The sequence below is a fragment of the Biomphalaria glabrata genome, chromosome 2 (assembly GCF_947242115.1).
Source record: "Biomphalaria glabrata chromosome 2, xgBioGlab47.1, whole genome shotgun sequence".
Lineage (NCBI taxonomy): Eukaryota > Metazoa > Mollusca > Gastropoda > Planorbidae > Biomphalaria > Biomphalaria glabrata.
The window spans coordinates 29844034-29868036 of NC_074712.1; the positions used below are offsets into that span (position 1 = coordinate 29844034).

General features: G+C 33.6%; 2 protein-coding genes across 8 annotated transcripts in view; both read right to left on the minus strand.

Moving 5' to 3' along the window:
* Positions 1–1398, minus strand: part of LOC106057586 (probable helicase with zinc finger domain) — a 38305-nt gene extending 36907 nt beyond the window's left edge. Inside the window, exon 1 of one of the 7 annotated variants that reach the window (XM_056019983.1) lies at positions 1262–1398. The gene's annotated coding sequence lies outside the window, so the exon portion shown is untranslated. The other 6 variants (XM_056019981.1, XM_056019980.1, XM_056019982.1 and 3 more) reach the window with 6 other exon arrangements.
* Positions 1399–3956: 2558 nt separating this feature from the next.
* The window catches only part of LOC106067894 (E3 ubiquitin-protein ligase RBBP6-like), a 39349-nt gene continuing 19302 nt past the window's right edge, over positions 3957–24003 (minus strand). The window contains exons 5-16 of the mRNA XM_013227164.2: positions 15652–15693; positions 14922–15010; positions 14583–14685; positions 14337–14473; positions 13808–13977; positions 13539–13681; positions 11845–12179; positions 11212–11295; positions 9935–10314; positions 9636–9846; positions 6942–9251; positions 3957–6701 (exon numbers count right to left, since the gene is read on the minus strand). Of these exons, the coding sequence (XP_013082618.2) occupies positions 5699–6701; positions 6942–9251; positions 9636–9846; positions 9935–10314; positions 11212–11295; positions 11845–12179; positions 13539–13681; positions 13808–13977; positions 14337–14473; positions 14583–14685; positions 14922–15010; positions 15652–15693 (5007 nt within the window). The 3' untranslated portion in view covers positions 3957–5698. The remainder of the gene's footprint in view (positions 6702–6941; positions 9252–9635; positions 9847–9934; positions 10315–11211; positions 11296–11844; positions 12180–13538; positions 13682–13807; positions 13978–14336; positions 14474–14582; positions 14686–14921; positions 15011–15651; positions 15694–24003) is intronic.

A 24003-nucleotide genomic window follows, 5' to 3' on the forward strand; every position in this document is an offset into this window, starting at 1 on the left:
TGGTAAATTGACCACAGCGACCAAAATCCTAGTCTACAACGCCTGTGTTGTGAGCACTCTCCTTTATGGCAGTGAAAGCTGGTCAACATACATGTACCAAGAGCACAGATCGAATAGTTTCCACTTGCGCTGCCTGAGACGCATAATGGGCATCTCTTGGAGGGACCATATCTCCAATCAGGAAGTTTTAAGATTGGCCAATATGAACAGCATGTATGCTCTCCTGACACAAAGAAGATTACGCTGGCTCGGACATGTCACCCGCATGCCAGATGGTAGAATCCCGAAAGATATCTTATATGCTGAGCTTGTGGAAGGAGTCAGACCCAAGGGTCGCCCAAGACTAACATATAGAGATGTCTGCAAGCGAGACATGAGAGCCTCAGGCATCAGCAAAAGTATGTGGGAAAACATAGCCAAAGACCGGAGTGCATGGAGACAGACTGTGCGTGCTGGGAAAACCCTTGCTGAGAAGAAAAGAATTGAAACGGCTTTAATCCAGAGGGATAAAAAGAAAGCTGCCCTGTCTGCTAGCCCTAAATCAGAGGCATACACATGTACGAATTGTGGCAAAGTCTGCCGTTCTAGAATTGGCTTGATTAGCCACACCAGATTCTGCCCCGTCTCAAAATTAAGCCAAAACCAGTGACTCATTTGGGCGCATCCATTGCCTTTCGAGACAAAAGGAGCCATATACATATATATATTATTTATATATCTACAATTCTAGATTCTAGATCTAGATTCTATATCTGTATATGAATATGATTTTATAATATAGATCTAGTATTGAAATATTCTAAGTCCAAATTTACTTTGTACATTGTAATTGTTAAGACATTGTTATTAGACCTAGCTAAATAATTATAATATTATTGACGAAATCTACTCGTAGTTCAAGAATATAGTATATAATATACTAATATAGAAAGAATAGATCTAGTCTAGAATCTCTATCTTACATTGTCTTACTACGACTACGTACAGTAACACGCTAACAGTAGTAGTAACACTAACAGTGACAGTGACTAACACTACAACAGTTAAAAGTTACATTAGAATCTTTCAATCTACTCTCTCTTCTTCATACACAAAATTTAAGGAAATGACGCAGTTGAGGCAATGACCTACGGTTATCTAATGATAAAAACGGAACAAATGTCTTGTAATGAATATCCTTTGTTCTTGTGTATGCTTAAAATATGATAACCTGTTGGTAGATCTAAAGGTTCAATGTTATTGTTGACATTGTTTCAATCACCTGTTTCGGAACCTTTTGTCTTGATGATGTCACGTCGTGTTTTGACGAGAGGGCGCGTTAAAGAGCGAGGAAGTCAATTTGAAGATCCGCAAAATTACATCTTTATTTCTGCAAATTTCTAGATCTACGTCGTACGCGGTATCTAAAGTAAATTAATGCCATAAGGATGCATTTTATTGGCTTAAAAGCAGAAAGAAAAGGATATGGGGGAAAAGGGTGCAAATGTTTTAAATATTCAATCATTGTAGCTAGTCTGGTCTAGTTATGAGTTTTGTGTAGTCTATATTATAACTATTTAGATCTTTAAAAAATTAATGCAATTGAAACACAACAATTAGATTTATTTAGATCTATATGTGAGTTATTAGCCAATTTGTATAGAGTTAATATTTAAAAAATGTTGTTAAGACAAGATAAGAATTCAAATCTCATCTGTTCAAGTAGGCTACTGCAATGTTCCTTTTAATTCTAAATTTCCAACATACTTAACGTCTTTATCTATAGGTTTGAATCGACTAATTTAAAATATATATATATATAATATAATAATAATTATAATTATAATAGCGGGTGATGGAGACAAAATTCTTCACTACTATAGCAGCGCTCATGCAGGCATGTCGGAGAAAAGGTGGTGTTTGGTGAGAGAGGAGTGAAATTAAGTGATTAGTGGAATACCGATACGCGAAAATATCACTCCACCCCACCTTTTCTCATTGATATTTACTTATTCTTAGTTATGTTTATCCTGTAGACCTGCTCCAACATTTTTTTTAGTTGGAAAAAAAAAGAGGGGGGGGGGGGAGAGACAATAATCTATGTCATGTTTCTCAAACTTTGCACATTCGGAAAATTTAGCGGAACACTTTTATAATTTTTATATATAATGCTTCTCACAAAGGGAAACTAAATTAACGATAGCTTGTTTTAAAATAATGTGATACTTTTCAGAAAAACGACCAGAAATCATTTAATGGTTGATCTTTGTTTGTTGTTCTTTGTTTAAAATTAGAACCAGAACCTAGATTAAGTTCAACTTCAAAGTGATGTTATAGAATTTATTTTGTTGCCAAGAATCTAGGCTTCCGCGGAACACTGTTTGGGAAACACTAATGTATCTGTAGCATATGTATTTATAGCATATTAGTAGATAACTAACTATTTATATGGTTTGCATTTTCTACACAAAAAGCCCCCTCCCTCTTTTTTTTTTTTTTTTTTTTCAAAATCCTACAGTGGCTCACACTAATGTTATTGGATTTTTTTTTTCGGGAAAAAAATTATAAAATCAATTCACTTGTAGCCTACATTTTTGTTTTGCGAAGGGGTTCTACTAAGCAAACATGACTAAGTGTCTACCGGTATACCAAAATAACGATCCTGGATCTTTGGATGTAGACGCCACATTTGCTGTTTTACATCTATAGAATGTAAAGTCTGGGGAAAAAATGTTCCAACTCTAGAAATATTCAGAATAGATGTCCAACCATATTTGCTAAACTTGTGTAACCACCGGAAAACAATAATTGAATGCCATAAGTCACTAAAGATGCTACACTGAATTGTAATCCAATGGTGGGTAAATTGTGTATCAAAGTCTTCAAGTTCCCTCCCCCAAGGTTAAGTTTACTTCCCATATTGGTATACAACACAAGGCGCTCTCTTCAAATGGATCTATGCAACTGCGCATGGGTTCCACTTTGACGATGTAGATTATGCTATTCTGCATAGCATTATGCTGCTCATGACTATTACGAGGCAGATGATGTGGCCCATGGTTAACGAGGATGTCATGTGGACAGCAGAATGATCAAACTTTTCTTAAAATAATGTTAAGTATGTTTACCATTAGAGTTGGTTCGTTTCATGCGCCCCAAAATTCTCATTATTTTCAGAGATGTCAACCAGGGACCCCCTCAGTTTGAAAGCCAGGCACTCTACCATTCAGCCACCCAAAGAGACACCTTTTTTAGTTCTAATGAGCTGGTTGACACAATTCATCAAGTCTGCTCCCAAAGAGACACCTTTTTTAGTTATAATGAGCTGGTTGACACAATTCATCAAGTCTGCACCCAAAGAGACACCTTTTTTAGTTCTAATGAGCTGGTTGACACAATTCATCAAGTCTGCTCCCAAAGAGACACGTTTTAAAAATCTAATGAGCTGGTTGGTGCAAGTCATCTCCCATAGAGACACATTTTTTAGTTCTAATGAGCTGGTTGGCACAATTCATCAAGTCTGCTCTCAAAGAGACACGCTTTCTAGTTCTAATGAGCTGGTTAGCACAATTCATCAAGTCTGCCTATATATGTTTGAGTTAGATTGGCATGGCTTTTGGACTTGAGGCTCGTAAAAAAAATTGGCTTTTAGTCTATTGTGGTCGAGAGGCCAAGTACGCTTGAACTTGTCTTGGCTACATATGATGGGGGCTTGAGGTTCGACACCCGACTTAAGCAGCACGGAAAACCTTCTACCAGATACCCCCCCCCCCAACCAAAACTGGTTCACAATTGAGATTGGATTAGCGCTTTAAGCATGAAAGTAGCGCTATATAAAAAGTCATTATTTATTCTTATGCAGTGTGAACAGTTGTTTTTTGGGTAGGTACTGCAAGTGGTTACTGCAAGTCTAAATTAAACAAAACAACATACATTTACTAGAGAACCTACATAATGAAAAAAACAACTAAAGAAAGCACATTAAAATTGTTTATTTGTAATTTTCATAACAATAGCAACAAAGATAATAAAAATACTTTGATGGCCAACACTCTAGTACTGTACAGATTGAGAATGTAGTGACTATCGTACATACATCACACATTCTTTCAATAACACATCATTATTTGCTCACAAAACATAATTATTGCCCATCTCTCACTAATGATTATTATTAGTGTAAGTATTTATACAGTCAAGCTTCACAGATGTGCAATCAAGACAAAACAGATCAGAATGTCATCTATATACCAACAGCTGAGACGAGTATGCACCAGTCTCAGTGACACAAAGCTGAAGAAAGGAAATGATAAAACTGTCCCATCATTCACTGGAGGGGATTGATTATGTGATAGACCTACACACCTGCTAAATGTTGAGTTCAACTTGTAAGATCAATAAGTTGTGTTTCACATGTGTGAGTATGAGTTGTACATAGTTCAACATATCACACCTTGATTTAGAAGCTAGAATACCCAGAACCATACATTTGAAAACCAAAAACACAATGATTGGAACTTGTCTTTAACAAATTTATTTCATTGCACAAGTGTTGCAAATGATAGGACTTTTATTCTTGTGAGTGGACATGTTTATGGGTGGGGGGGGGGGGGGGGACAAATGAAATCATGGAGACAAACAATATTTATAAGAAACTTCATGAGAAAAACACATTTTCTTTTCATATGATTTCATAGGAAATGGTTTTTAAATTTTAAATCATTACGCTTTTCAATTGGGTATGATAAATTATTGTAATTCAAATTAAAGCCCCAGATTAAATATGTAAATAGAATTGACATATGATGAAACAGATGACCATTATATCATCTGCCCCATAGATCACAAGGTCCAAATGGGGTACTAAATAGATATAGAAACAACAAATAACTATACAAATGATTAGTTTTCTTTTGTAGACTAAAAAAAAACAAAAACAAAAAAACTGGCCTGATACAATTTTTTTTTTTTTAAATCAATATTTTAAATTCATTGCTATTATGTGCATATTATTTTCTAAAATTACTTCTTAATGCTAGAAAGATTTACTTTATGAGTCAAACCACAGAATTGTCTTTCTTTGTACCATAACTGTTGTCTTGATTTTTGTTCTTTACAAGCTACCAATAGACTTCTTTCAATTGATAATTGACCTAGTTATTTTGTTGAGTTTATTACAAATGTTAATTCTGTAGATATGAATCAAACATTTTACTCCTGAATGTTAGCTCAGGATGTGTACATTCATAGTTTAACTAAGTATTGGTCATGCCATTGTGACATGGTGTTTGCCTATAAGCGCTTATGAGAGAACTTTGCAAATATATTGACTCTTTATAAATGCCAGCTTTAAGTAAACATGGTTATAATAGTGCACTTATACTGATACAATTTAAGAATTCTTCAATTACAACTACATAGGTCCTTTCTGTGTGTAAGAATTTAAAGTGAATGACCATACATCAAGCCAGCATGCAGTGAAGTAATCAATGCTGAAAAGGGTGCCTACCCTTCAGTTAAGGTATTGCAGAAAACAACCTAACCCACTCTGCCCCCATACACAGGGCACTCATGTGCCTATTCTTAGAGCACATGGATAGTTCCATTCTGAGAACTGCTACATACATCAACTTCCTTCACAAGATTCTCCATTACCCATCTTTTGAATGTTTAAGATGTTGAGCAATGTAGTTTCAATAAAAAGAGTTCTCCACATGTACTATGTAGAGTCAGGTTTGCTAGTCTGTGCTTTCACCTCTTTCTCTTCCTTGCTCTTCTTGTGTTTGTGTTTCTTCTTTTTGTGCTTGTGCTTCTCTTTCTTCTCTTTGTGTTTGTGTTTCTTCTTGGACTTTTTATGCTTGCTAGTTTCTTCATTGTCTGTGGTGGTCTCTTCCACTCTGGTATCTCCCTCAGTCTCCTCCTCCTCTTTTTTCCTCCTCTTGCTCTCCAGGGCAGGAGAATCTGGGGTAGAGGCTCCTGAATGATGAGAGGTCAAGATATTGTCTGTTTCTTTATCACTGGAAACATCCACACCTAAATCTTCATAATCTGGTACAAATTCTGACTCGTCCAGCACAGATAGTTTTCTTGGATCAATTGCTGTTTTTGACTTAGCTTTTTCTTCAAGCTTGTGACGTAAATCTTTGGACGATTTGTGAATGTCACCTCCACCCGACAAATCTTTGCTGTGACGTCTTTCTTTAGATTCAGATTCCTTTGGCTTTTCTTTAAGAATATCAGTCTTATCTTTCTTGGAAGAGTCATCTCTAGTATTTTCTTTATAAGAGCGACTATCTCTTTTGGATTCTTTTTCTTCTCTTTTTCTTTCTTTCTCTTTGCTTTTTCTGGATTTAGCTTTTTCTTGAAGTTCTCTTTCTAAAGACCGTGATTTCACAACAGAGCGTTGGTCTTCTTCAAAATCACTACTGCTATGGCGATAGTGATGCCGAGTTTCTTCATATTTTGACGTTAAATGGCGTTTGCCATTACTGTTATCATTTTTGTTCTTGTCAGTTTTGACAGTAATCTGCAGCTCAGTTTTCTTGTCTCTACTGTCTTTTCTTTCAATGAAAACTCTTCTGGAAGCAGCTGTATCAGTGTTTCGTTTCTCAGGAGGTGGGGGTGACTCTGGAGATTTGCTTGTCATGGTTGTACTGGGAGCAATGACAGCATTCTTCATGGGCTTGTAGCTCAAAAACTTCTCAGCTTTATCAACAACAGATCTGAAATGATGGTCACAGTTAGGTTAATTATTAAAGAGTCAGTGAAATGAATTAATTCATCATCCTAAATAAGGAAATGGAATAAAAAGTAATTTCTTTTTCTTGTATGTGAAAATAACAAAAGAGATGAAAAGATTCATTAAATGTGTAAAAAGGGAAAAGCAATGGCATGCGCTATGTATACTTTAAATTTGGATGTTATCCAGTAACTCCTATTATAATATTTAGCAACAAACTAACCTCGGCAGCATCATTTTTTCTTGAGGTTTCTCTTTGGGTTGTTCAAGAGCTTCAAAAAGATCAAAGTCCTCCCTTTCCCATTTGCTGAGTTCAGGAAGTTCTGGTACAAGTTCAGTTTTATTTTGACTAGTTAACTCAGTCTGACCACTAACTGCAGCAGAGCTCAAGACATCTGTGCTTTTCTCTTCAGATAGATTATCCCCAAGGTTACTTGCCTCCACTTCAGTGCTAACTTCAAATGTTGGCTCAGTGGTTTGAACATGATCAAGCTCACCAGAAGCAGACTGCATTGTATCATCTGTTTTCTCTCCCACTTCAGACAGCTTTGCTTTCTTTAATGGGCTAACTCGTTCCTCACCATCTTCAGAGACATTGTTTTCAGATTTATAATCCACTGGACGTTTGGCTTTCTTTTTCTTCAGTCCCTGTTTACTGTCAGCATCTGATGAGCCAAATGTCAGCTTCTTTTTCTTTGTCTTTTTCCCTTTCTTTTCTACTCCATCTTCAAGTAAACCTTCCTTAGATTTCTTCTTAGTACCAAGGCCATCTGTTTTCTTCTTGCCAACAGATTTTCTTTCTTTAGTGACTATTTTGTCTTTCTCAACATCAGGAACAGATTGTTGAACTTTGAGTGGAGAGTCAGTGGGCACAGATTTAGCTTCCACTTCAGATTCAAGATTAAGTTTCACTATGTCTTGAGAGTGTTTGGGATCTACAGGTGGTGATGATGTCATCTCTTGGTCACTTACTGGACTAGTCTTTAGAGAGATTACTTTTAAAACGCTTTCCCTCTTGGTCTCACTATCTGAACGTTTCTTGGATTTCTTTTCTTCTTTTTTCTTCTCATGTCGCTTCTTATCTTTGCTTTTCGATTCATCTTTAGACTTTGGACTACTTCTCCTGTCTGTAGCATATTTATCTCTGCTTCGACCACCATCTTTACTTTCCTTACGGCTATCTCTATATTTAGGTTTCTCTTCTTCTTTACTTGTATATTTACGCTCTTCTTCTCTGTTCATATATTTACGCTCTTCTTCCTTGCCTGTATATTTACGCTCACTGACATCTTTGCGATGCTGATCAAATTCTCTCATTCTATCACCACCTCGCCCTCTATCAGGCCGCCTATCCCATTGTCTCGTGTTATCCCTGTAGCTCTGCTCTTTTCTGTATCTTGGTGGTGTAATAGATCTAGGTCTTTCTGATGGTGACATGACCACAGACTCCCAAGGCATTCTCTGATTAGCTATATAAGGATTAGCTTGAGGAAAACTGGACACAGCCCCCTCTGTGGTTGGAAGCTGGAATGTTTGGCTCTGAGCCCATGCTTGAGCTTGGGGGCCAAACTGAGCATAAAAATTGCGTACAAATTCTTGATAGCCAACTGGGTTATGCTTGAAGTATTCCTCTGGTGGTGGCAGTCCCATCTGTGGATTGTAAGGTACTGGGGGCAGATTATTTGGTAGAACAGGAACAGGTACAGGAGCTGGCTGGCGTGGGGGACTGTGGTAGTTCCGATATTTTTCATAACCATATCTACCCCTACCCCTGCCACGATAATAGCCACCGCCACCTCCACGGTGAGGTGATGGAGACCTTCGTCTGAAAGGAATGGGAGACATTGGCTTTTTATAGGGACTTTTAGCACGTGGTGGAGAGAGTGCTGGTGAAAAGGACGACCTCTTTGTAAAAGGTGACCTTGTCCTAGATCTAGAAATTTTCCTTTTTGAAAGAGGAGTTCTGGACCTTGAACGAAATGGTGACCTTCGATGAGGACTGAATGATTTGGATTTTCTTCTAGGTGAATATGAAGATTTGCGAAGAGGTGATCTAATTGGTGAACGGCGAGGTGAACGCCTTGGTGACCTAGAATATGTCCTGGGTGACCTAGGTCTAGAATATGACCTAGAACGTTCTCGTTTTGACCAAGATTTGGAGCGAGATCTGGAAAACCGTTTATAAGATCTTGACCTTGATCTACGTGACAATGGAGATTTTGATGAACGCCTTAAAGGTGGTAATGGTGAAGCTCTTGATGATAAAGGTTTTGGACTTCTAGGACCTGAACGAGATCTAGATTTTGATTTCCTTGACGTTGGTGTTAATGATCTAGAGCGAAGTTTTGATAATCTTGAAGGCCCTAAGGATCTTGAGCGTGATCTGTTGAGAGATCTAGAACGAGCTCTAAGTCCAGATCTGGAACGAGAACGAGAACTTCTTCTTCTGGGTGTCAATGATCTTTTTTTCCCTAGTGAACTACTGCGAGATCTACTGTGCTTTTTCCAGGATCCTGATCGTGATCTTGAGTAACTGTCAAATAAAAAAAGCTTAAATTACACAGAATAATAGAAACAACTTGCAAAATATTAGTTTCAAATTTATAGACTGTTTTATGTTCTGATACACTTTTTTTTTTTTTTTTTCAAAAACTAAATATTTACAATTAAATGTGATGGAATTTTTTAAAAAATGTTTTTTTTTACAGTATCTCTGATTATTTTACTTTAGATAACTATTTTAAGCATTATGTTACTATTTGGAAACAACACAGCCTTAAATGACTTTTAACAAAATGTACTACAAGCTGGATAAATTAGTACATTATAATTGCAAGAAAAGAATATTTTTTGAAATACATAAACACAATTGTGATATACTAACTATTATTTAAAAAAAAAAACATTTTAAACTAACCTTCTTCGTCTTTCAGGAGTTCGTCTCTTTGTGAAATCAGCAAAAGAATCAAAGACATCTATGGGTTTTTTCTTAGGGACCTCTGTTTGCTGTAGAATTTTCTTGGCTTGGTAGAATTCTTCTTTGGATAAAGGTACAGATGTAGGAACTGCTGTAGGAACAGGCACAGGAGGCCTTGGTACTGGGTAACCCAAATGATAACCAGGTATTGCTGAGGAAATATTTATGAAATTAGTGCTGACTTTATTGAACAACTAAAACAATATACCATAGGATAGGAGCACTATTATTTATATTACCTGGATATGGATGATGTGTTGGAGGTGGTCCATTTATTAAAGGCATGCCTCCGTTGGCTAAAAAGCCAATGGCAGCATTTAACAGATGAAAATTCACATTGGCTTGACTGTCAGGCAGAGAAGTAGGGATTGGAGGCCAAGGAGGCTGATGTCTTTCCTGGCGATGATGAGTTGGGATCTGTCCCTCTTGCCGTTGATGTACCTGGTTATGTCCCTCTTGGTGCTGACGCCTTGAGCTCTCTCCTTCCTGATGCTCTTCTGTGGAGGTTAGTCCTTCTTGAGGCTGTGGTGTTAGACTTAATCCATCTTTAAGCTGAGGTGTTGCCAGAATTGGTTCTTTTACACCACCATTTTCCTGAACACTGTCTGAAGCAGATAATCTAATCACACAAAAAAAATGCATTTAATAACATTTGGCTTCTTTTTAAAAAGTATTATTAATAAAATTAAGAGTTTCTAGATGGCTTGTAAGATATAAATAGATAAAAGTTGTTTTGAAATAGAAGTTTTATCATACATAATATTTCTTCAATGAGATGAAGGTAAATCAATAAGCGGACAACTTTAATTTAATTAGAAGTATATGTACTGCAAATAGGGTTATAACTTTTTTTTGGCAAGAAAGTGACAGAGAGAAGGGTAAACCCATTTCTAAACCAATAATCTGGATCAAAATGCTCATAAAAAAAAAACACCACCATTTAATTAATAGAACTTGAATTTTTAAAATTAAACAAAGCCATGTTTAAATTTGTAACTGGACATCATTTTTGACAACATGCTTTGAATATCAATTTTTGAGCTACCATTTTTGAGTAATCCACTTTTAAGCACACAAAAAAGGAAATCACTAAGAAGTGATAAATATTATTCCTAAATAGTTCATTTGTTTTTGTCTTTTTTAATAATTTAAGGTTTTACTTTTGTTATTCTTATATTCCCAAATGGGGGCTATTATTTTGTCATTAAAGAAATTAATACATTTATCAAAACTACTTTACTGATATCTTTTTTAAAGTGTAGAAAAAAATTGGCTTCAAAAGAAACAGTGTTTATAATAGAATAAAAAAATCCAGAGCAAAGCTAAGTTAGGAACTATGAAACAGTGTGTCTAATATCATGATTCTCACAAGGCACACTATTGAGAAATGGTATGCAGATGATTCAATCCTATGGCTGAAATGGGACTATACTTTGGATTATAAGTCAATAATCAACATAATCAGGTCACAATTTGTTTAAATTAATAATTAATAAATATAAAAGAATTCCTTTACCCTCCTCCAGTAGTGTCATCCTTATCTCTAGCAGATGTGTTCTCAGCTTGTCTATATGAATGTGAATTGTAGTCAGAATCATTTCTAAAAATAAAGTATATGCTATTGAATACAGATATTATTTTCTACATGTCGAAACTAATATTTTTTTCCTATGTGCTGCTAAACGATTCATTTTTTTTTTTCAATAAATAATGAAACATTTTTAAAACAATCAGAGCAGGGGTATTTAATAAAAATATTTAGCTGATCCACAAAATGTATAAATTTGTATTTTTAATATTTCAGTACCTTCTCATTATGTAGCCTACTTGTAAAATAAAACACATACAAATTAACTTTAAAAAGGCTTTAAAATTTGTAATTTAACTCCTAGGAATAAACTTTTATACATTGCCATAATATTGACTTACATTAAAATGTTGTTTTTTTTCTATACAAACAAAATGCCTTACTCTCTTATTTTTAATTAAATTCAAATTAATTAAAATATCTTTTCAGAAGAATCAGCAAGAAACTTTGTAATATAAGAAAAATATTGCTGAAAAATTTAAGTGTTAATATGCTTAATTAAATGGAAAGTTAATATTTCATAACAATATAGAATAAACACTCTAAAAGAATCCAACAAACCTCCAAGAAGTGCCAGGATTTCGTTCATTATGTCGATCTGCATAACGCCGCCATGGCTTTGAATAGTTAGAGTGCTGATATCTGGATGGCCTATTATATGATCTATAATGAGGGTTGTGGTGTCTATTCATATCACTAGCAATCTGTGAGCCTTGATGAGTTAAGTTAGAAGTGCTCAATGTCTCTTTAGAATCACTGTATGTTGGTGAAGCATCAGCCCTTTGATTACCTGAGCTAGGACTGCTGGCTGACTTGTTTGGAGATAGTCTTCTAGGAGGTAAAGTATTGGTTTGATTTGTCTCAGGTCCACTTGACATAGTGCGACGTCTCTTTGCCTGAAACAATCCAATAAATAATTATTAAACAGTAAATTATTAGACTTGGTCAATTAAGTAAAATATTATGTTGTACCTTGTTCTTCAAAAATTTAAAAATTCAACACTTATTAAAAAGGATAATCTGATACGTAATATCTGATATACATTTCTAAAAAAAAAAAAAAAAAAAAAAAAAACTAGAAATATCTTCTTCTTATCTTATATAATACAGACGTTACTTCAAAAAAGAAGATGATTACGTCCTACGCGTCATGCATTTAGTCATGCATATTAACCAATGACTTAAATTCTGCCAAGTCACTGGTTTTCCTGGCTAGCTCAGGCAACCCATTCCATGCTCTAATAGCACTAGGGAAGAAGGAGTATTTGTACAAATTTGTCCTAGCATATGGGATGAGGAATGTGCTTTTATCTTTGTGTCTTTCAGAGTATTTTATTAAATTTTGTTTTTGTATTTGAAGATTATGGTTCAGTGTTTTATGTATTATTGCTACTTTACTTTTGAGCCTTCTGTCCTGAAGGCTTTCTAAATTTAGTGATTTTACTAAAGGTGTTATTCTAGTCAAATGTGAATATTCGTTTGTTATGAATCGCACTGCTCTATTTTGTGTCTGTTCTAGTTTCTTAATGTTTTCTTGAGTTGAGGGGTCCCAAACAGAGGATGCATATTCTATTATTGGCCTAACCAAGGTTAAATAACATTTTAGTTTTATGTTCTTATTTGATTTATAGAAATTTCTTTTAATAAATCCTAATGCTTTGTTTGATTTTTTTGTAGTTTCATCAATATGTGGATTCCATGACAGTTTTTCATTTATTATAACACCTAGGTATTTTGCGTTTTTAGTCTGTGTTACTGGTTTGCCATGAATAAGATAAGTGGAATTAATTTGTTTTAGTTTTTTTGTTACTCTTAACAACTGACATTTTTCTGGGTGGAAAGACATGCTCCAATTTGATTCCCATTTCTGTAATTCATCTAATTCTCTTTGTAAAATATCTGTGTCTTGTGTTGTTTTTATTGTTCTATATATTATGCAATCGTCTGCAAATAATCTAACTTTTGTTCCTGAAGTAATGCAATTTGGTAAATCATTTATGTAAATTAAAAATAGTAGTGGACCCAAGACTGTTCCTTGAGGTACACCTGAGTTTACTGTTATCGGTGTTGATTTAGAGCCATTTATTATTACAGTTTGTTCTCTCCCTATCAGAAAGTCTTTAATCCACTGATGCAGTGGACCATTAATGCCGAAATATTTTAATTTTTTAAGCAAACTATGGTGGTGAACTTTGTCAAAAGCCTTAGAAAAATCTAGTAAGATAGCATCTATTTGTTCACTATTATCTAAATACCTTAGTATATCCAGTATCATTTAAAAAATTGGTGACAGCAAGTCTCATAGATCTATTGGCAACAATTCTGTCAGGTGACACATTGGTCTCCTTACAAGATGGACACTGATGATCTTCACTTTCAAGCAAAACTTCTCGAAGACCTAAATATAGAATCATTTGTGTATTTTAAAACCTATTTCCATTTTTCAAGGAATTATTCTCTTTTGTAATAAAAATGTATTTATGCTTTGGTAAAAACTCATTTTTGAAAAGTAAATTTAACATACACTCATCACAGAAGCTGGTTCCACAACAGGGAGCAATAGCTGCATCCACACACAGATCTTCACAAATATGGCAAAGAAGTTCTTGGGGTATTTTTTTCTTTGGTGGTTCAGGATGACTTTCCCCTGGCAAAAATGGAGGTCTCTCTTTTTTGGTTTCCATGTAGCCAAGACTGAAAAACACAAAACACTCCATTTACTGAAATACAAACAATCCTGAATGTATCTGAAAATGTCCTTTTCTTTTAAAGATAAAAAAAATACCATGAAAAAATATTTAATTTTTTAATTTCAATAATAACAGGTTAAGAATATAGCACCACATACAACAGAGATTTCATCTCTATTTTATTTTCTGTTTAGCCTCAACAACTTTTTGTGATAACCATATTAACAAATACATATTAGCCAATTGCCTACAGAGCATAGTAAAAATGGTATGCATTTGAGACTACACTAAAAACCTGGCCATCAAATAGAGCTCACGTTCTGTACTGTGCTCAGGAAATTTTAAGTCAACACTTGTACTTACACATCAACAGTGGGCACTGCAAACTGGCCATGATGAGTCAACAGGGCTCCTGGATGCAAGGGGTCATCTACAATGGTCAACATGGTACTTGGTATGCCAGTTGTGCGTTTATAGCGGGGTTCAACAATGCGATCTTCCTAATTATGACGAGAAAATACATTTTATCAGTACATGTTTGAAAAGAATAGAAATGTTGGAAAACTATAAGCTATATATATTGAGAGAAAGAATTTAATTTTGACTTACAACATTGGAGTTGGGACAACTTGCAACAAAATGGCCTCTTTGTCCACATCTTTTGCACACATAATTTTCATGAGGTGTTCCTGTCTGGTTTTTGCCAAGAAGACTGGAGACATGAAAAGTCATGATTTATCATAACAGTTTCACAATTAATAATAAAACATTTTGTAACATGAAATATTAAAGAATGTGGTCATGTCTTTTTTTTTTCTTTCAAAGACAAAAAAAAAAGTCATTAAAAAAATTGAAGGGTTTGAGTTATTAATTGTAGATAATATTTGTAGTTAGATGCATACATAAAATTAAAGTAATGAAAAAAAAAAGAATATAATAAGAACTTACTTCGAAGATTCAAAACCTTTAGTTGATTGATCAATCACAGCTTTGATCTTATCAATCTCTGATGCTGGGGCATTAACTAGATCAGGTGTCTAAAAATTTTTAAGATAAAAAAGAAAATGAAAAATCAATTATAGCTTTCAATTAACATTTTTTAAAATCAATACAAATATTAAAATACTATAGAAGAACAGAGATATTGTATTGTACATTACAATATCAAAAAAAACTAAAAAAAAGTACTATAGCAGCTGCCAACAAGGGAAGCCTATTTGTTTCACAGTGACTATCTGACACAATAGTGGTAACACCTTAATTCAGGTGTATGATCCTACAAGGAAGGAATGAAAATGAAACAGCCTAAAATAATGGAATACAGTTTCTATGAAGAGCAGGAAATGTTTATAACACCTCAATAATCCAACAGACAATTAGCTGCTATCTGGTTTGCTTGGTTTACAATTTGAGGGTCATGTTGAACTGCTTAAATTCACCAGAGGTTATCAATCCTCATTTTAAATACAGGAATCAAAATGCAGCCTACTAGAGCAGTAATCAGCTCTGGAGAATCACCATTCATTTTTATACATCTTGAAATGAATGTTGGTTAATCTGCTAAAACGTTAACAAGAATAGACCAAAAGAGCTACAACATAGAGCCAACAACATTCCACCACTGTTTTACTGTACAAGCTATTACTTTAAATACTTAAGGAAAAAATTAAAATCGCACCTGTTTTAATTTTTCTAAAGTCATCAGTCGTTCTTTCTCTTTCTGGAAAAAATAGTTTAAAATTTTGGTATTATTTTACATGATAATCATTCACACCTAACTCTTGACAATGCCATTATCTATCTTGAAATATGTTGTGATATGTCACGCATGTAGGAAACTCTTCAGTCTTCTTAAATGTTGTCATATTAGTTGATGTCATAGAAAAGTATTATTTCTAACCCCAATGACTGATAAGATTTTTGAAATAGTTAAAAAAAATGTACAAGAATGAAAAAGTTAAAATTTGTTTTATTTAGCAATAAAAAAAATTAAAAAAATAAAAATACAAATAAGCTAGTTGTTGAACTCCCTGAAGGCAAACGAACAATTTATCATCTGTATATCCTCTCCAGGGCAATAGCATTTGGTCAAGACAATGTCTTACCATGGAAGTGGATGTGTTGGTCTGGTAGGGGACAGCACAACTGCAGCTATGCAATACTTGTGGTGAATGAACTCTCAAGTTGTCCATAAACAATCTTCTATTTACAAACATTTTGTTTTCCATTTACCTACATCAACTGGATAATTTCTATGAAGCTTTCAAAATTTAAAAACAGTACTTTTGGTAATAGATCATAATTTTTTATTTTTTTTTAGAAAAATAAGTTTTGAGTTATTTATTGTACATTAAATTTTTTTAAAATACATGTGGAGATTTTTTTGTAAATTTTTTTTTTTTGTTTGTAACATTCAAATCTATTTGGTGGTAATCAAATATTTTGTTCTTTTATTATTTTTAAGGAATTAAGTTTTTATAATCTTTAAGTATATTTTTCTATCCTTGTTAGTGCTTAAATTTGTTTTATTAATTATAATTCCAACATTTAAGTACTTTTAAAAGTATTACAGAAGTAACATATCCATTTTTTGTATTTCTACTGGAATGTAAAAAGGAAACATGCTAACCAAAGAAACAGTCAATTGGTATACAAACTAACAAAGCAAACTCAATGTAGCTGATGAAATCCCTTGGTTTATTACAGGTGAGTTGGACACACACAATAATGAGAATAAATAAAGTCTTTGTATTTAGTCTGTTAGCAGGATCTTCATCATACTTTTATGTTGTTGAGTAGTTGATTCTTTGATCATGGTGTTCAAATGTTTATCCTTGTATGAACCAATTGTTGCTTGATTTGATTTTGAAGTACAGAATGATGTTTTATTTTCATTCACAATATAGTGACACAAGTTTACAAAACATTGATTGCAATTGGGTTGCTATTTTTTGTTTGCTGGATTTAAATAAATGACTATACTAGACTATGCATCATTTGTTCTTATACAGCAAATCAATATAAGTAAACAAGGTAAATTAATTAAAAAAAAACAAAAAACATTTTTGTGACCATCAGATGACAAAACAGCCTACAACTAAAAGGAAACTCCAGCAGCAACCATTTCAGGATTAAATCATAAATCTCTACTTTGTATAAAACAGACTATCAATTAATAGTCCATTAATTTGGTTAGCAAAGAGCTTTTGTGTAGAAAACAAGTTAGACAACCTACAAAAATAATTGAAAATCATTTCTTATTTTAATGAACAAACTAATCCAAATTAATACTAACTATAATACTCATATTTTAATAACTAAAAATAAATAAAATATTACAACATGGAAAGTGAACATTCTAAAACATTGATATAAATTTCATTCAATTAAACTTGGTAGTTCTTCCATCCAGTCTTCATGGTTTGGGATATTAGTATTTTAAATGACTAAATAGCTTATTTAATAGTAAAAACACTACATTCCTGACAGGATTTCAGAGGGCATAATTTTTTTTATAGTTCAAAGTTTATAAAAATTATTAAAAAAAAAAAAAGTTAACAAATAACAATCTCCCAAGTATATACAAATATACAACACTTACTCAAGGTCAATTAAAAATTATACTATTATCAATTATTCATTCCATGCATCATTAATAAACATTTTTAAAATGACATTAGAATCACCAAGTTACATAATTTTCCAGTTAATACTTGCATATATGTGAGATGATCAAAGAAATATAAGTAATTTTACAATTAGAATCACATAATAATCTAGTTTATCAAGAAATGACTCTTCTATAATCAACAAATAATCAAAAGTAATTGAATAAATCAAATATGGAAAACTTGAGATACTACAGTAATAACATTGCAGTGTCAAATAAGTGAGACTTAACCACAGAGAACTCATATTTTAGTCTTCAGCTCAAAATATGTCAGTAACGTATACAATAGACCTCTTTTTTAAGTGGAGAGTCAGTTTAAAAAAAAATAAAATTTGACAAATGGCTTATGAGCACACCATTGCAATGAAAGCTATTATATTAATAAAAAAATAAAAATAAAACCTCTCATCAGTACTGTTCAGTTTGATCCATATTTCTTGAAGAAATAAGACTAGTACTAATATCAACAAATGCATATCAGAGTAAGTCACATTTTAAATATTTCTTACATGACAAAGAACTATTCATAATAGTATAAATGTAAAAATGAAATATATACTATGCTTAAAAATAAACCATGGGTTACTCTTGATTTAAAAAATGTAAAAATAACTTTCTTAAAAAAAATATATATACAGAACTAGAATTTTATACTAAATAAAACAAAATATTAAACAGCCCTAAAATACAATAAATAAATGTTTCATTTCAATTATTTGCAACTCTATTATGATTGTGAATAAGAAAACATAGACACTCATAAAACATAACAAACACAAGCTTTATCTTTCTAGTTTTTAAAGATTTCTTATGAAATACCTAATTCTAATTGGTAATTCTACTGCTATCACTGCTAGTCAATATGTTAAAAAATGTGTTCATATTAAAGAAAAGTGCTTTATATATGTCAGAATGTTCGACCATTATTAAAAAAAACCAACTGATTCAACTGAGTGCATCCATTGTCTTTCGGTACAGAAGGAGCCATATACTATATATAATTTTAGTAACACCAATTATAAAAAAAAAATTATTTTCAAAGTTTTTAGAACAAGTTATTATTTAGCACATTTCAGGCCATTTATCCTCCACAAGACTAATTATTTTCATTTATCCAGCGACTTCCATTAAATGTAATGCTTAAAATCTATTAAACTATAAAAGTTTTAATTTCAAATATTAAAGTTACAATAAATTTGTTTAGTAAATCTATGTATAAATATATATAAGTTATTTCATTTTATCTTGGTCATCCAACCCATTTCCCTGATAAAACCCATCACTGTTTTTTTTTCTGGTATCCTGGCATCTGAGGCAACCAATGAGGATGTGCATCGCAGAAAGGTCACAGTTACAACAAATATACAGTGGGGGCTTCTTTCTTCTTAGGATGAGTGTATAATGTAGATGTAGCAAATCTTAAGCCAGTCTATGGTAGTAGGAATGGTCTGGGGTTTAATAGGATACCTATTTTGCCATTTAGTTGAAATTGGGGAAGGTAGCTAGGTAGGCTTCGGAGTCAACCCTGAGGAAAAAAAAGCAGTCAACACTTAGGTAGTTTGCAGCACTCAGTGCTACACCCTGGCAGAGCATGCAATGCCGCTGATCCCTATCTGTATTAGAACTTCCTTTGGTTACCTCAGCTGCCAAACATCAATTACGTCAAAACCAATAATTAATGCTGTAAGAGCCACTAAACACCACTAAATTGACCTAATCACATGAGCATTCTTTAGATTTATTGTTAAGTCCAACAATCCAGTAAACAAAAAAAATACTCGTTGCACTTGCAACAAGACACCATTTTTTTAGCCTGTACAAATATTTTGGTGTATTTATTATTGTTTGAGGTTGTTTCATATAAAAACAAAGTGAGGTTGAATATTAATAGTTTGTACCATACTAATTTCTTTTGTAAGAAATGCCAAACTGTTTTTCAGTGAGTTTAGTGAGAGTTTGAAATTAAGATATATTTGTAAAAAGAAAACAATTGAAAGCTTCAGTTTCACACAGAACCTATTTTTGACGACATGACAAGCTGATATATCATGCTTTTTAAAAGAGCTCTAATGTCCTCATTCAATTGGAGTTGATATAACCTTTGAAAAGTGGATGAAAGACAAATTAAAGAGGACTGAAAAGGTTACCACACCTTACTCTATCCTATAAGCCCCAAAACCTGAGGCCAACTAACTTGTACAAAAAAAAAATACTTGCATAAAGCACTCCAGAGTTTGGGGAATAAATTTCTTAACATCATACAGCTAAAAATTAAACCTGGAACAATGGTGACGCACAACTCTTTTAACAGCATTTGAGTGAAAGTTTAGAGAAAATTGTTAAAATCAACGTAAAAGATGAATAAAATGCAAGACAACCCATATCAATTGAAATATAGTTATTGTCACGAATCAATACTGTGAACGCATTCTACTTCTTTCTAGAAACAGGGTCAGTTCAAAGAAAGTCACAGAAGTAAATATGTGTTAATTATAATTAACCAACCAGAGAAAGAGGTCAGGAAAAAAGTTGTATTATCAGTTTCTGAAAGGTGATAGATAAGAGAAAAATGTGGGACAGAAGTTGCTATGATTCTAGAAAAAGACAATTTAAAAAGGTACAAACTGCGAGGAAAGTGAGTTAGTTGGGGTCCTGTAGTTGTAATGCGTCCTTGAGCTTTTTTAAAGTCCTTGAGTTGCAGCAGGTCCATAAGTAGCTACAAGTCTTTAAGTACTTTGTACATTTGAAGTCTATTTTGAGTGAAAGTAAAGTTAAAGTTAAGAAGATAGAAAAGCTCAGTTGTTTAGATGTATCAATATATTTTAGCGCTATTACATTGCAAATGTATTACTTCAGCGGTTTAGTGAGACTAAAAGGCAAGAAGTACTGTAATATGAATGACTGAATTAATGTTTTGAATGGAGTTCATTATGAGAAAGAAAAAGAAGTAAAGAAGTTTCTTCAGTGTATTTTAGTCGTTTTTTATTTCCCTGCATGCAAGTCTGTTTATGCCATTAAATATACTGAAAGGAAAAATAAGCAATGTGTTGTAAACACAAGCACAAATTAGGTACCCTAAAAAAAAAAAAACAAAAAAAAAAACAGAAATCGTAACAGTTATCTCTTCAGCCTTCTTTTTATAGTTAGTCATTGCCCTACAGGAAGGAAAATAAATAATGCTAAAAATGATTTTGTTATAAATTCTTGGAATAACTAGTAATGACATCTGGGCTACTTAGTTGTACTTTTTGGATAGAAATACCTATGGCCTTGGTGGAGTAGTAAAGGCATGGAAGGCTGTGGGATGATGTTTTTTTCATCATTCTGTCAATGTTGGAGTATTCAGATAACCATTAAGTTCAGGCTAATGCAAGGACATTTTTCACTTGTCCTCTCTCTTCAACCCTAGCTCTTTCTTGTGTGTTAATACAGAATCTTCACCTTTTTCGCTCAGCATCTTGTGGCCAATCCGTTGAGAACATGTACTCTCGGGAGTAGATTGTACTTAGATTGGAATTTCACAAACTTGTAGACATTACCTAGATTTTTTCTTCACAATTCTTTTGAAACTCGTTCGCGATGCCAATTGAGTGCAAGATTCTACCCTGAGAGAAAAAGAGTGATATCCATGATAGTATTAGATTAACAGATCAGATTAACCTTTTGGGCCTTTTGATCCCTTCCGTCAACCTGAGATGACAATATCTCCATCTGAGCTAGCACAATTCTCGCCAACTAGAATTTTCAGTCTTTGAGCAACGCCCATAATATTCTTAACATGACAGTATTACAATTAACTATTTAATCATGAAAATAAAAACCATATAAAATTAAAAATAATTATTTGAATAAAAATAAGTGATACCAATGTTATTGCTTAGTGGTCTTTAAAATTTACAAGAAGCAGTGAACTGTTTTTCCTGAGACTAACACATACTAAAATGTGTTGTTTTTTACTGAGAAAATTTATCCCTAGTTTGATGCCCCTCACATTTGATTCCCGTGTGGCCCTCACCACCCGCATATGGCTAGCTACACCACTGCTGCAAATGGTCCTGAACAAACTCTGTTCATCATTTACCCCCATACAATTATGGTCATCCTAAACCTGAACGACTGCAATTGCTCCTTTCCAACCCTTGAATTAAGGTTAGAGAGATAGCATAGTCAATGAATATGTTCCAATAATGTGTTTGTTAAAACTAAATTTAGAAAAGAAAAAGCTTACTCACTCCAGACATATGCACTGCTCTGTTGGGGCAGTTAAAACACAATAAATCTGGCACAGATTTATCACTGCAGATGATTAAATTAACTGATTTTTCATTGTATAGAAAAAAGAAAGCCCACATGATACACACCATTAATGATAAGTTGAATAAAAGAATCTAAGAAAAACTTCCACATTCACAGAAGAGAAAACTACAAGATAATGCGCCTATTAACACCTTAACAAAAAAAAATTTTTTTTAATTCATAGATTATGTTTACTGCTTGACGACCCTCCTAACCATATCTAGCTTTTGTTCCCTAAACTAAAAGTTGTAACAGAAGCACCAAGATGATGTCAAGATCTTTATAAACAGCTAGATTATGCAGAAAAACAGTAAATACTTTTTGGACAAGTTAAATAGGTGGGTGCATTTCTGGGAACACTACATAGGCCTTAAACAAGATTACGTAGAAACATAGGGGGTCTGAAACTTTCTGACCTAACAAAATGTGAGATTTTTTCTTCATATTAAATTTTATTTCTCTATCTAATATTCATTTATATATTTTATTATGTGACAGAATAAAGTTGCAAACATATCTGTTATGAATATGATATACTGTATCAGTTGCCATTCTTATGTTTACATGTTGTGACAGAACGTCTAAAGCTAAATCAAGATATCACTCAAGTCCTAGCATTTAACAAATTCCATTAACACAATTCTATTTTTTTCCCAAATACTCAGTCCATGAAAGATTAAAATACCACATTCCCCTTATCATTAGAATCTTAGATTTGACCTTTCCCCTATGTCTAATTCGACTTAAAAGTGACCTCCCCTTTGTCAAATTTGATTGAACACCTGACCAAGGCACTCACTGGGTGACATAGAAACAAGACTGATGGACAGACAGCACCTCCCTTTCTGCCCCCCCCCCCAAAAGGCACACTTCAGGGACCACCTTCCCCTAGTTCTGGCTTGCACTGTCGCAAATATCTTTGTGATCAAGCTCCAGTGTAATCCCCCTCCTTTTTCTCTATCTCTGAACACCTGCTCAAGGAGACAAAGAGGCGCCTAATATCAAGCCAAGTTTTCCCCGGTACTTTGATTCACATTTCAACATGATCTCTTCCGATTGGTGCTTGCATCACATTTAGGTCATCTGCCCTTAGCTGATAACTTTGACTGACTTAGCAACCCATAGCTGCAAGCTGGTTAATGCCACCAGCCTGGATCTGCTCCACTAGCTCACGAGTAGCAGCAAAGAGCCCCACCAATCTTCACACAGCACTAATATGCTCCAAAGATAAGCTACGCGCCTAATGACACTCTCATCACTTGCCTATATCATCTAGTGATTATTAAAACCTAACTACTAGTGTATTCCAAAGATCACGCCCCACTGTAATCATAAGCAATACTCTCTTTTTCATTAAATATACAATTTTGTAAATAAAGTATTTTAATTGTAAACCATATTTCACTTTTTTATTGCTTGCCTACTGTTAAATCTGTGCCTGTATGTAAATTGTGTTCAAGTGTAGTCTTTTTTTAAATAATACCCTAAACACCAGACAGCTAACACTATCACAAACACTGTACTTTTTAAACATGTGCTTGTAACTCATCAGCGAGAATGTGTTCACAGCATGTTAGAAACGTGTATTGTGTTAAGTCATTCAGTGTATTGAATAAGACCAATAGTTTTATAATATAGTAGGCCTGAACACAGACATGCGGCGTTGCAACATGTGGTGGGCAGAGGAGACCAATAGCTTGTTGCCACGTCACAGGTAAAAAAGACGGAATAGTAAAAACAATTCCTAAGTATACTGATTATGCATGAACAATGGAAAGATATTGAATTCCTTTACATCAAAGGCGCCTTATGAGAAGCTATGTATGATAGAGAAAAGACTGCAACAATTAAAGATGTGTTTTTCGGTGGTATTAATTAGTAGTGTTTGGTGATTCAAAGCAAATACCAGCAACAGGGATTAACCAATAAGATTAGTCAATTGTGTTTTCAGATTCATTTGCCAAGTTTTTGCCGATCTCATTTATGAAAACTGGTTATCCATTAATCACTGTGAACTTTGGAAACACTGGCATTCAGAATAGAGCCTATATCAGTACAATTCCG